General features: G+C 42.0%; 1 protein-coding gene across 2 annotated transcripts; it reads left to right on the forward strand.

Moving 5' to 3' along the window:
* Nucleotides 1-1,699: 1,699 nt before the first annotated feature.
* RPE65 (retinoid isomerohydrolase RPE65) lies at nucleotides 1,700-13,020 on the forward strand. Of its 2 annotated transcripts, none has more exons than XM_035122548.3 (14): nucleotides 1,700-1,969; nucleotides 2,507-2,589; nucleotides 3,960-4,110; nucleotides 5,097-5,204; nucleotides 5,304-5,445; nucleotides 7,547-7,694; nucleotides 8,164-8,245; nucleotides 9,194-9,326; nucleotides 9,450-9,589; nucleotides 10,237-10,366; nucleotides 11,126-11,240; nucleotides 11,476-11,570; nucleotides 12,246-12,357; nucleotides 12,604-13,020. In XM_035122548.3, exons 4-14 carry the CDS (start codon nucleotides 5,128-5,130, stop codon nucleotides 12,753-12,755), a joined length of 1,326 nt encoding a protein of 441 aa, XP_034978439.1. In that variant the 5' UTR covers nucleotides 1,700-1,969; nucleotides 2,507-2,589; nucleotides 3,960-4,110; nucleotides 5,097-5,127; the 3' UTR covers nucleotides 12,756-13,020. The 2 variants fall into 2 exon arrangements, with proteins under 2 accessions (XP_034978439.1, XP_034978438.1); XM_035122547.3 differs by having other exon boundaries at nucleotides 1,700-1,759.
* Nucleotides 13,021-13,117: the final 97 nt, after the last annotated feature.

A 13,117-nucleotide genomic window follows, 5' to 3' on the forward strand; every position in this document is an offset into this window, starting at 1 on the left:
TTTATGTGTGACAGATATTTCCAGTGGAGGAGGGGAATGTGCCAGTATTGCTGATAATTTAATATGCCCATTTCCATCCTCTCTTCATGATCCCTACCATTTTCTGGCCTTTGGCTACACTTGCAACACATGCCTTCAGTCCCTTTTGTATCAGAGATTCATTCACTTCCGCCAAATTTAATTAATGTTAATTAAGTTGCAAGAGCCATCACACAGCAGCTAACTAATGTTTTCAGCCCTCCTGAGCATTTCTTCAAGGTTAGAACAGTGTTTCACAGAATCAGCTTCAAAGTCTTTTTGGAAAATAACATAAGAAGGCAAACTGGAACAACGGAAATAATTTTCAGGTATGTTTTATCTGAGTCCTTTACGCTTTCAAGTGATATTCTTTATGGCAGACCTACTACACTTTATAGTTCCATATAAGCAAAGCTAGACACCTTTCAGAATGTAGCCTTTGCAGCTTAATTGCACAAGAAAAACGATTACTGGGAATTAAAGATTTGTTTGGTCATATTCCTTTCTCTGATACCTATTAAGAAGCCATGTGTGTTTTGCAACACAGGCACAATGCTCGCAATGTTTGAGAGAGTAACAATCTGATTTAACTTGTACTATTCCCATTAATACAACTGCCTATTTCTACGAACTACAGTTAATAGTTATGTATAGCCCCAAAGCCTGCATGCCTTAGTCCAATGCAAGATGATAATTTGTGTATTTTATAGTCTCTTAAGCCAGCCTTTCCCGAACCCTGGTGCCTTTCAGCTGTTTTGGACTACAGCTTCTCGCAGCTCCAGCCACCATGGGGCTTGTGCTCCCAAACATCTTGAAGGCATCAGGTTGGCAAAGGCTGCACTGTGAAAATCGCTTGCTGCCAAAATTGAGAAAAGGAAACAAGGAGTTGTAATCGACCAACATTCGTCACATAGAACTAAGAATTTCAGTGGGTCGACTCTGAGTAAAAGTTATTTGGCTGCAGTCCATGCATGACTTTCTAATGCACTTTCAGAGGCCGCACATTGCTTGCTCTGGTGCTAAAAACTGAACAGATAAGTGACAAAGGTGTTTCTGCTATTGTCCAAATACAGATGCAGTGTTTTTAATAAAACTTCTTTTTTTAATTTGGGAGGAGGCAGAGATTCCTCTGTTAAAATAGAACTTTACCAAATTGTTTAGGTGTATAATGAAGTATAACCTACACAGCTGTGATTGGATTTAAGGACAGGTTAAATACGGATGCCATTGGCAGCTGCTGCAATCTTCTGCTTCTCATGTCCATCAGAGAGACTCTGTTACATAAAATGAGGCATCTGGCAGCCTGCGTAGTCCAGTCTCTTGGAGCCAGCAGTGAGCCGAGGGCCAGTTCCTCCAAGCTGGAGGTTTGGGTAATGGGGCAAAGGTTTTGTGCCAAGCAGTGAGCACGTTACAGGCTGTGTGACTATAGTCCGCTTTCTTCCCCCTTGTTGTTTCATTGTAATCCACTTCTGCATGGAGATTTAGGTCACTGGAAAACATTCAAAGGCCTCTCTTGAGCAGAGGGGTGAAATCTCATAAAGCTTCGGGAGGATTTGAGCGGTGAAAGATGCTTCTGTTCCCCAAGGCCCAGCTGATTGGCTCATATGTTTCCATAAAGCTGTTGCTCCCGTCAGTACCACCTAACGTTCATATAAATACCCAGCACACATCTCTGACTGCCGTACTCTGCATTTGGCTCAGGGAAGTTCAAATCTTTTCCTGGGGAGAAAATGGCCTGCCAGTAAGTACCTTCCCTGGGCTTTGGTTTGCATAGAGTTTAAATGTCAACCCAGTAAAGTGTGATAATGTCACTAGTGTCTTGCAGCTTGCAAATTTATCAGAAGCCAAGAGTCAGTCGTCTTCACATGCTGCTGCTGCTGCTGCTGCTGCTGCTGCCGCCTATGGGACATGCATGATATTCTAACAAGAATCCACAGATTCTTGTGGCAGGGTAGGCAGGCCTGAAACAGTAGTAAAGCTGGACTCCTGATTCTGTGATTTTTATTGTTAAAGCTTAATCCATTGCAAGCATAGTTCTTTGAATTGTGACCAACATGTGTTGGGAGGGTACTGGAATAGGAGAGTTCACCCTGTGGTGAGAGCAGGATCAGTGTGTTTCTGGAACATGATGCCTGGCACTTGTGAGAATAAGTAACCTGCGCCTTCAGTCCATGTTCAATGTGATTTGGTCATGGGGAAGCTTGCATTTGGCTGGAGGAATGCTGTGCCGATTTCTGGAAATATATTCAGCACTCTCACTTGGCCATAACCTGCTCTACAAAGTGAAGTATCGCCACATTTCTCTAAAAACACTACCAATTTTATGGGGGGGGGCAGGCAGTGACACAATCATACATTTCATCTCAAGTTACCTTGCCTCCTGTTTATGCTGGCCAAAGCAATTCTTGTCAAATGTATAGCTCTGTTCTAACCTTCATCCAATAGTTGGAAGGACTTGCTCACGCTTTGTTTTCTTAACACCCTTCAGAGTTGAACATCCAGCAGGTGGATACAAGAAGCTCTTTGATACCGTGGAGGAACTCTCCTCACCAATAACTGCTAATGTCACAGGTATGTGGATTTCTAATCTTTTCTTTCCAGATTGCCCCAGTGTGCTATTTTCCTTCATGAGCAAACCTTTATTGGGGGCGGGGGGGGGGAGATACAGAGGGAGAGATGGAGAAACCTTGGGTGTTATTTGTTGTAATACTAATTTATTTAATTAAAGTCAAATATTGCATTTCCATAGCCTCATGCTGAAAATCCACAAATTAGAATGGTTGACCTAATCAGCACAAGCCCTGAAATCCTGCCGCATACCTGGACTAATTAAATACCATTCAAGTTAACCTGACAATCCTGGAACATGGCAATAGAAATTATTCAATACTCTAACAAAGCAACAAATCTCTCGACCTGCCCTTCTTTCAAATGCCTTCCACGAAACAAAACTTTTGCTCTCCCCACCCTCTGGCCTTTGTACAGTAAGACTTTCTTCAGTGCAGAAGTAGACTTCTAAGTTTGGTAAACATCTTCTAAACAGAACGTCAAATCTTTCTTTTTGCTGGATAACAAATGTATTTATTTAGCCCCATTCTTGGGGTTCATGTAATGTAAGTAAAATAATAGCTAGAATCTATAGTACCTTGGAGAACCTCTGTGATGTTCCTCCCCAGAGACGTTATGGTCCCTGAGGCAGAAAACCCAAATTTGCTATCCCTTCCCAGTCATTGCCCAGTCAGAGGGGGAAATATATTTATCCAAGCAACTGACAATTTGCTGCTTTTTAATAGTATCCAGAAATCAGCTGCTGCCTTACAATCTAGTTACAGGTAGGTAGCCGTGTTGGTCTGATGCAGTAAATAAAAAATAAAAAAAAATCCTTCCGGTAGCACCTTAGAGACCAACTAAGTTTGTCATAGGTACTGTATGAGCTTTCGTGTGCATGGTATCTGAAGAAGTGTTCCTGCACACGAAAGCTCATACCTATGACAAACTTAGTTGGTCTCTAAGGTGCTACTGGAAGGATTTTTTTATTTTGTTTTGCCTTACAATCTGTTTGTGTTAGCTTGGTGTGAGCGTATGTCGGGTGGGACCAGGCCTCATGCTGTCCTACACTTGCAACAGCATCTGGGAAGGCAGCCTGTGGGGCCAGAAGATGACACGGGAGATTACCACCCTCATGTTTTCCAACCTTACTCTTCTTTTCTCGGCTGCCACCCTTGTCAGTTTGATTCTGTGAGGGGTGACCAGCCCTTAGGAGCTAGTCCTCCCCTCTCCCCTCACAAATATATTGATACAAAGAATAAGGGAAGACTTCAGACCACTTAGTCAATAGGCTGCTTAGCAGCCTGATTTCTTAGTCGAACACAATTGGCATCTCCAATGGGGCCTTTTATTTCTTAAATATGTGACGATGCTTTTTGCTACCATTGCAATAGGCAGGATTCCAGTCTGGCTCAGAGGCAGTTTACTCAGATGCGGGCCGGGTTTATTTGAAGTTGGCTCAGAACCATTTTATCATTTGTTTGACGGCCAAGCACTTCTTCACAAGTTTGACTTCAAGGAGGGGCATGTCACTTATCACAGGAGGTAAGCACCTGCATTTTTCCTACTTAGCATTCCCCACCAAACAAGCCCAAGGCAAGGACTTTGTCCAAATCAAATTTAATTTTAAAAACATTCTGTTCCAGAGCTAATAATGCATTTTGGCTATATTTTATGTTCTAGGAAATGGGGATCGGCGATCTGCCTCACAGGCTTTCTGGACAATAACGTTAAGGATTGCATAGCATGGTGAACATTGAAATGTCAGGGGTTAATAATATCCAAAGTTCAGGCAACAAGGGCGCTCAGGGTTGGCTTACTCCAAGCATCCCCAAACTTCGGCCCTCCAGATGTTTTGGACTACAATTCCCATCATCCCTGACCACTGGTCCTCTTAGCTAGGGATCATGGGAGTTGTAGGCCAAAACATCTGGGGGGCCGCAGTTTGGGGATGCCTGGCTTACTCCATCCTGCACACAGCTCCCCACCTCCACCCCAGCCTTTTCTAGAATTTGTTCCATGCCTCTTCTACTTCCATCCTTATTCACACGTTGCTGGTAACAGCACGAGGACTCCACTCTGGTGGCTACTCCTTTGTCGCTTCTTGACAATGTCTGTAACTTCCATCCATATAGTTAGGGTCATTTGAGCAGATATGTGACATACCACTTCGGGCCCATTCTACAGTTACTCTCAGCAACCCAGCAACAGCATCACCTTCCCATGCATCTCCAGAAATCCAAGATGCTATGACAAGAGCTGATTCCCATGCCGATGCCATCCCTCCTGGAGCATGTGACAGGCAGCATGGGAAGCGCACTCGTCCTAGGTCAGTGTTTCTCAACCAGTGTGCCTCCAGATGTTTTGGGACTACAACTCCCATCATCCCTAGCTAGCAAGACCAGTGGTCAGGAATGATGGGAGTTGTAGTCCCAAAACATCTGGAGGCACACTGGTTGAGAAACACTGTCCTAGGTGACCTGAGGATTCCAACATACCAGACCAAAGCAACCTTTCTTCTTCCTCTATAGGTTTATCCGGACCGATGCCTATGTAAGGGCAATGACCGAGAAAAGAATCGTGATTACAGAATTTGGCACCTATGCTTACCCAGATCCATGCAAGAATATATTTTCCAGGTGACGAAACAAAGGCATATTGTAGGGGATGAAGCCGTGTTCTTTTTTTCCCCCCACCAGAAGAAATAATCTAGTGTCCTTGTTGGTTCTGTTTGGCAGATTTTTTTCATACTTTCAAGGTGTGGAGGTCACTGACAATGCCCTGGTGAATGTGTACCCCGTGGGTGAAGATTTTTATGCCTGTACCGAGACAAACTTCCTAACAAAAATTAACCCAGATAATTTGGAAACAATTAAAAAGGTAAATAAAAAAAAGATACATATGGATGGATGGGTAGATGGATAGATGGTAGAGGTTGAGGTGAAATGCAAAAAGGAAAAGGAAAAAATGCTTTTGGTGACACACCTGCAACACAATATCTGATTGGAGAACTCTCTGGCTGTATATGAGTTCTGTGGCAGAGTTCCTACATGCCAGACCTCTCTCCCCACTAGAATCTAGTCCAGACATTGGAATACTGCAATAAATATTTTGCAAAGTCTGTGCTCTCAGAATGCACTAGTAAATATCATGCAAACGCGGACATTTTTGGTATTTATGCCAGAGCCAAATGACATTCCAATGACATTCTGCTGGTTACTACCACTTGTGGGGCATTCATAACTGGATTTATGACATCGTAAAGTGGCCGTGTTAGCTTTATAGATGTCGTGCTTCAGCAAGAGCTGTAAAGAGACCAGTAGTTTTACAGAATTTGCTATAAATATATCGCAGCTGGTACGAGCAGGCAGACCTCCTTATAGGTGGTACCAGAGGACGGGACAATGCCATCATTAAGAGATTAGAGTCAGGGGTTGTTTTTCATTGCAAGACATAGTTTTTGTGCATGAAAAAACTGCATAAATAGTTATGTCTTAGCAGCAGCGTGTTTATCAAAATTACTGCAAGGACATGTTGCAATGTCAATGTGCAACATACATTTTATGGCAAAATAACATTGCATTCATACATTTCCAAGTATGTAGAATTATTTTTTCCTACAGCGATTGCCTCCGTTTAGGAAATTCTGTGGGGCTGAAATCTAGCAAAAGGTCTCCTCCGGCTAGAGGAAGGGGAAACTTTTTCAGGTGACTACTCAACCTTTTCAGGGAACTGTACAGAGAGGAATTGGTGGGGGCTGAGGAAAGAACAATCTTTTCCCCCTTCCTTGTAGCAGGGATGTCTTGTGAGTGGAACTCTGCTTATAGGAACTCTGGATCCAGCCCAATGTGTGTAGGGGCTACTGCAGTATTCAAAATCATTCTGGGAATAATCAAGGACTCAAGACACAGGCACAAAGCCTTCACTGTAAAACTTTCCAACAGGCCCATCCAGTCCCAGTTGATGGGGGGGGGGGGGTTATATTACCAAATCAGAAGAACTGGACAATATCAAACCTCTCTTTTAAAATGTCGTATTCCTTGTTGATCAGTTTGATTTTTTTTCCCCTGGCAAATAGCTTGCTTCTTTTTAGATTTTTTTGTGTCTAAAGTCATAATAATTTTTTTATTTATACCCCACCCATTTGGCTGGGTTTCCCCAGCCGCTCTGGGCAGCTCACAGCATATATCAGAACATACTAAAACATCGAACATGGAAAAACTTCCCGATACAGTGCTGCCTTCTGATGTCTTCTAAAAGTCAGATAGTTGTTTATTTCCTTGACATCTGATGGGAGGGCGTTCCACAGGGCGGGCGCCACTGCTGAGAAGGCCCTCTGCCTGGTTCCCTGCAACCTCACTTCTCGCGGTGAGGAAATGGCCAGAAGGCCCTCGGCACTGGACCTCGGTGTCCAGGTTGAACGATTGGGGAGGAGATCCTCCTTCAGGTATACTGGGCCAAGGCCATTTAGGGCTTTAAAGGTCAGCAACAACACTTTGAATTGTGCTCAGAAACACACTGGGAGCCAATGAAGATGAAATGGTCCCGCAGCCACTCCGAGTCACCAGTCTAGCTGCCGTATTCTGGATTAGTTGTAGTTTCTGAGTCACCTTTAAAGGTAGCCCCACGTAGAGTGCATTGCAGTAGTCCAAGTGGGAGATAATCAGAGCATGCACCACTCTAGTGAGACAGTCTGCAGGAAGGTAGGGTCTCATCCACAAGGTGGAGCTGGTAGACAGCTGCCCTGGACACAGAATTGACCTGCACCTCCATGGACAGCTATGAGTCCAGAATGACTCCCAGGCTGTGCACCTGGTCCTTCAGGGGTACAGTTACCCCATTCAGGACCAGGGAGTCCCCCACACCTGCCTGCCCCCCCAAAACAGTACTACTGTCTTGTCAGGATTCAACCTCAATCTGTTAGCCGCCATCCATCCATCAACCCCAGATGAACAAGGCATCTTTCTATTATGCTCTCCAGGTGGATATCAGCAAATACGTTTCTATCAATGGAGTAACAGCACACCCCCATGTTGAGAATGATGGAACTGTTTACAATATGGGCAACTGCTTTGGAAAGAATTTTTCCATTGCCTACAACGTTGTACGGATACCTCCCCTGCAAGCAGGTTTGTTCACTTCCGAAAAACATCTCCGCACTTAGAATGTGACAGCATTGTTCCTTTTCCATTATGAGTAAAATCTATCCGCTACACATAGTGCAACACTTCTCGCTTTTCTTATGATTTCTGTCACTTTTCCTTCTCTTACACAGTTGCTAAAGTGTCAGAAGCTGTGTGTTTTGCAAAAAAGCATCAGAAGAAGTTTTTGTAATGGCGAGCTCATTTTCAGAGAAGCAGTGCTTGTGTTTGAAGACAGAATGATTGAGTTGTAACTAAGTTCTACTCAGAGTTAGACCCCTTTAAACTAATGGACCTAAGTTAGGTCTGTCCATTAGTTTCAGTGGGTCTACTCCTGAGTATGATTACACAATTTTTTCATCTACCGCACCGGTTTTCTTGTTCTTGTATGCAATTCTCATTCATTGGCTTGTACAAGATCAGCAGATGAATTTATATATATATATATTCTTTTTAGATAAGAAAGATCCAATGACCAAATGTGAGGTGATTGTTCAGTTTCCTTGCAGTGACAGGTTCAAGCCGTCTTATGTGCACAGGTAAAATTCCACCCTCTAATATAAGCCAACAATATAAACATGACTTCAGCTAATATAAAAGGGCTATATTGTTGGCACCCATCTCTCTTGAGAGACAATGGAGTGCACCTCTAGGAGTGAAGTCAAACAGCTGGAGAATCACAGCACCTGCTGTGGCTGCAGAGACTGGTAACACATAACTGCTGTCTCCTGCATTGTTTTTGCTGCATTAGCAGCACTGAAGTGACCTCTCTGGGGCGCGAGCCTGGGCAGTGTGTATGGAAGTCCTGGGCTGCCCAGATGACAAGACCCCCTTCCCGGCTTCACTGATGTAGTCCAAAGGAAAGCTGAGCAATACGTTTGGCACCAGCTTGGCAGCAGGAGTTGCCAGGAGGCGTACAGGGTGCCATCCAACTGTCTTAGGGACTCAACTCTGGATTTGTGTAGGGTTTACTTCCCTGAAGATATCTCACAAGGTTATGGAGGTTTAGGAGTTTTCCTTCTCTTAAATGGGCTCCCTTCCCAGGTTGACGAGCCCCATCTGCCCCTCATTTCTCTCTATGGCACATGTAGCATGGAAAGCATTGCTAAAGAGAGAATGTGATCAAGTAAAGAGAATAGAATCTTCAAAAGTTTGTACTGCCTAACTTACATTTTAGGTATTTTCTGGAAGTGCAAATAAGCACATGGAGAGGGTTGGTATTCAGGTAGATACTCTTCATTTTGATGTTCTAAAAGCTTTTAATGATGTCCCTGACCAATATATCATTCATATAATCAATCCATATTTGAAAGCACACATTTCTAACAGAAAATTGTTTGCCCCATATGTAAAAGCCCTTATTTATTATTGACAGATAAGATTGAATTAAATTAGCAATTAAAAACGGGAAGAAACAGCATGCAGCTGAATATTGCACACTTTCATGCATCGCCTGAAATAAAACCCATAACTATATTTCTGAACAGCTTTGGAATGACTCCAAATTACATCGTATTTGTGGAAACACCAGTGAAAATCAACTTGCTCAAGTTTCTTTCTTCCTGGAGTCTTTGGGGTGCCAACTACATGGATTGTTTTGAGTCAAATGAAAAAATGGGGGTAAGTGACGTTGCTCTGCAATTTACTAAATAAAATAAGCTAAAAGTATATTATCTAAGGGCACAAAGCAGTAGATGCTATTTTCTGGGTTCGCACAGTTCAACAGTGTGATTTATCTTTTAGGTATGGATGCATGTAGCTGATAGGAAAAAGAAGAAGTACTTCAACATCAAATACAGGACTTCACCTTTTAACCTTTTTCATCACATCAACACCTATGAAGATCACGGTTTTCTGGTTGTGGATTTATGCACATGGAAGGGGTGGGTATTGACAAGAAGGTTGCTTTCAGGTGATTCTCCAAACCGCAGTTTGGAGGATGAGGAATGTTCCCTTTGTTCGCATGCTTCCTCCTCCTCCTCTAGTGCATGTGTCTTACCAAGTTTATTTGTGGTTAATCAAACCATGGCTTCCTGCAACACTCAAATGATGCAGCAAACTATCATTTAGAATACAACCTGAGCGTTGCCATAGCACTCAAAAGAGCTCTGTCAAGCAGCATGTGTCAAATACCAAAGGATTTTGTCAGCTTTCTTTTTAAGAGTAATAGAATATGCATGCTAGAATATATCCTAATACTTTGGGAGTAATTTTGCAGAGACAAAAGGGATCAGCTGAATAAACGAACAAGTCTTACTGATTTTCTGGATCCTGTTTCTAGATCCTTAGGGTTGCATGCTCAATTCTGCTAGCTTTTTGTTGTTTTTTTAATGCCACCTACTTTGAAAGAATGGTTGTGCTCTATATTTTATTATATGCAGCAATTGTCAAACAAATTTTGTGGGCCAGGACTCTTCAGGAAATTGGACCCATCTCTTGCTTCTACAGTATCACAACAAAACCATGTTAGAAGATGTCATTAACTGCTTGCTTTCAACATTTGAATGCTCATACTTTTATCCTCCTACAGGTTTGAGTTTGTTTACAATTACTTATATTTAGCCAATTTACGGGAGAACTGGGAAGAAGTGAAGAAAAATGCCCAGAAGGCTCCTCAACCTGAAGTTCGTCGATACGTCCTTCCCCTAAACATTGAGAAGGTACCTGCAATAGTGAAATATGAGTTCTATGTCTTTGAACTCGCAAAGCCTGAACAACAGCTGAAGAATCAGTTTTCCTTAAATGGAATCTAGTTTCATTGATGTATTTTGTCAATGATTCCAAAGGCCTGGTTGCAGAGTTTCTGTCTGGTGCCTAAATATATGTAGTGAAGGTGCCAGGCAAGCCTCCCCAGGGAGAGCATTCTACAAGTGGGGGCCACCACAGAAAATGCCTGTTCTCGTGTTGCTGCCTTCCTAGCCTCTCATGGTGGCAGAGGCAGTTTTAGGGTAGCATGACCAGTGTGTTTGCATTACAGCCAGTCCCATTTACACGGGGGTTATATTTCAAGGCGCAGCACATATCTGTGAAATCAATTATATAATTGAAACCCATTGAAAAAGACTGAACACCCCATTCTGCCCCCCATCGCCGTCCCCATTCTGCCCTTTTAGTGATGTTTCAGTGACGTCTTTATGAAGTTTCTTGGTCACTTCCAGGTTCAGCACGATGCACGTTTACACGGTTGCACACACATTGAACACACATAAACAGGGAGCTGTCTGTATATGAGAAAGCATTACAGAACAGTGCCTGTTGTTATTCTGTGAATCAAGCTTGCTCCTACCTGCAAGCTTTTGTCCGAAATTGTTTTTTGGTAGCACTGTTAGTACAGTAGGAAAATGGAGTATATCCTGTAAGAAAGCATAAAAATGTTCCCTCCTCCTTACTTTTTTCATTAGCTTCCCTTTTTATCCTAGGCTGACACAGGCAAAAACTTAATCACATTGCCTAATACAACAGCTACTGCAGTTCTGCACAGTGATGAAACCATCTGGCTGGAGCCAGAAGTTTTATTTTCAGGGCCCCGCCAAGGTAAGATCATCCTCAACCAGAATAACAAAGACAGCCTAGTATATCTCCTCCCTCCCTCCCAATCTATTTTCCATTTGTGTTGTAACTTTTTCAGTTGTAAACCCGACAGCAGGAATTGTAGTTTTTTGTTGTTTGTAAAGTGATCTGTAAGCCACTCTCTGAGCATTTTTTGGCCAAAGGGCAGGATAAAAATGCTTACAAATTCCTGTAAATGTTCTCTTGTTTTGTTTTATAGCTTTTGAGTTTCCACAAATAAACTATAGAAAGTATGCTGGGAAACCGTACTCATATGCATATGGACTTGGATTGAATCACTTTGTTCCAGACAGGGTAAGTATTATATGCTAAGATGGGTGCAAATTAAGATTCCTTAATATGGTCAGGGTTGGCATTGATAGGAATGTGCAAGACAACACTGTTTAGTGCAATTTTAACACTATCTTCAAGAGACTCTTAATATTTAACATCAAGCCCAATCAAAAAGTCATCTGGTTTCACTCAAACGTGAAATATATTTAAAGTGATTCTCAGCCCAGCATTTAAAAGGTGTTCGAAGTACTAAATATATTCGTTCGCTCTTTATAAACACAGACACATAATCCATCAATATGGACATTAGTTTATGAACACTGTATTTCATATCTAGCCAAATATCTGTCTATTCTTGCGCACTGGGCTAAAATCAATTCTTCACAAAATTTCTGTTTTCCTTTTACACCTCATGCTAAAACATAGTCATGTTAGAAAAAGTCTGTCATTGATTGGGCTAAGACTTAATTTTCAACACAGCTTTGATATGGAAAAGTGACCATTACTTTGTCATATTTTTGTGATAACATCCCATACCAGATTCTAATAGCGAGTGCATTGTGTAAAAAATAATGGATGTCTTAATTTGTGGTGATTTTGCAATATCTACAGAGTTAGTCAAAGAATTCAACTAACAACTCTTTATATAATAGGGAAAAATTAACTTCAGTACACACACCCCTTATCTCTTTCTAGCTTTGCAAGATAAATATCAAAACGAGAGAGACATGGGTATGGCAAGAACCAGATTCCTATCCCTCTGAACCGATCTTTGTTTCACACCCAGATGCCCTGGAAGAAGATGATGGTAATGTTATTTCTTTATGCACATCTTTTCTGCAGTGGGTTATGAAGGCTTTCTTTTAATGCCAGCCATCTTACATAATCATTGCAAAAAAAGAAACGTACACAAATATTCGCTGATAGAATAATGGAAAACTTGTTCAGATTTTGGTTTATTGGTCGTTGCAGTTTTCTTGGATGATACAGTGGAGATTTGTTGAAGTATCTGGTACTGCTTCAGCTAAGTAACTCCTATTTATTTTTGGTTCAGGTGTTGTCCTGAGCATTATCGTTAGTCCTGGAAGTGGACCAAAGCCTGGCTACCTTTTGATCTTGAGCGCAAAGGACATGAGTGAAGTTGCCAGGGCAGAAGTGGACATAAACATGCCAGTTACTTTTCATGGATACTTCAAACGAGCATGATGGTTGCACCTTCACTATACCTGTTATTAAAGCCTGACTTTTAGCGTAACAAATGCAGCTACGAACTGTACTTAATAAACTACACTCTTCCAATTATCTGCTCCTGAGGACCTGTAGAAGTATTTTAACATTTCAAAGAACTGAACACTGACAGAATTAAAGAATACTTTTATGATCCTCACGTACTGTAGAGAAACAAATGGTATATGAAACTGTCAGCATTTGGTATTTTTCATTCAACAAATAAATTTAACTGAAAAGCATTGTCAATTGCAAAATAGTCTTTCATGAGTTGGTAGTCGGACACACTAACTTTTAAAGGAAATGGATGATTGTGTAGGTGGGTGGGAGTAAAGAGACTC

This window comes from Zootoca vivipara, chromosome 7 (assembly GCF_965207765.1).
Source record: "Zootoca vivipara chromosome 7, rZooViv2.hap1.1, whole genome shotgun sequence".
NCBI classification, from domain to species: Eukaryota; Metazoa; Chordata; class Lepidosauria; order Squamata; family Lacertidae; genus Zootoca; species Zootoca vivipara.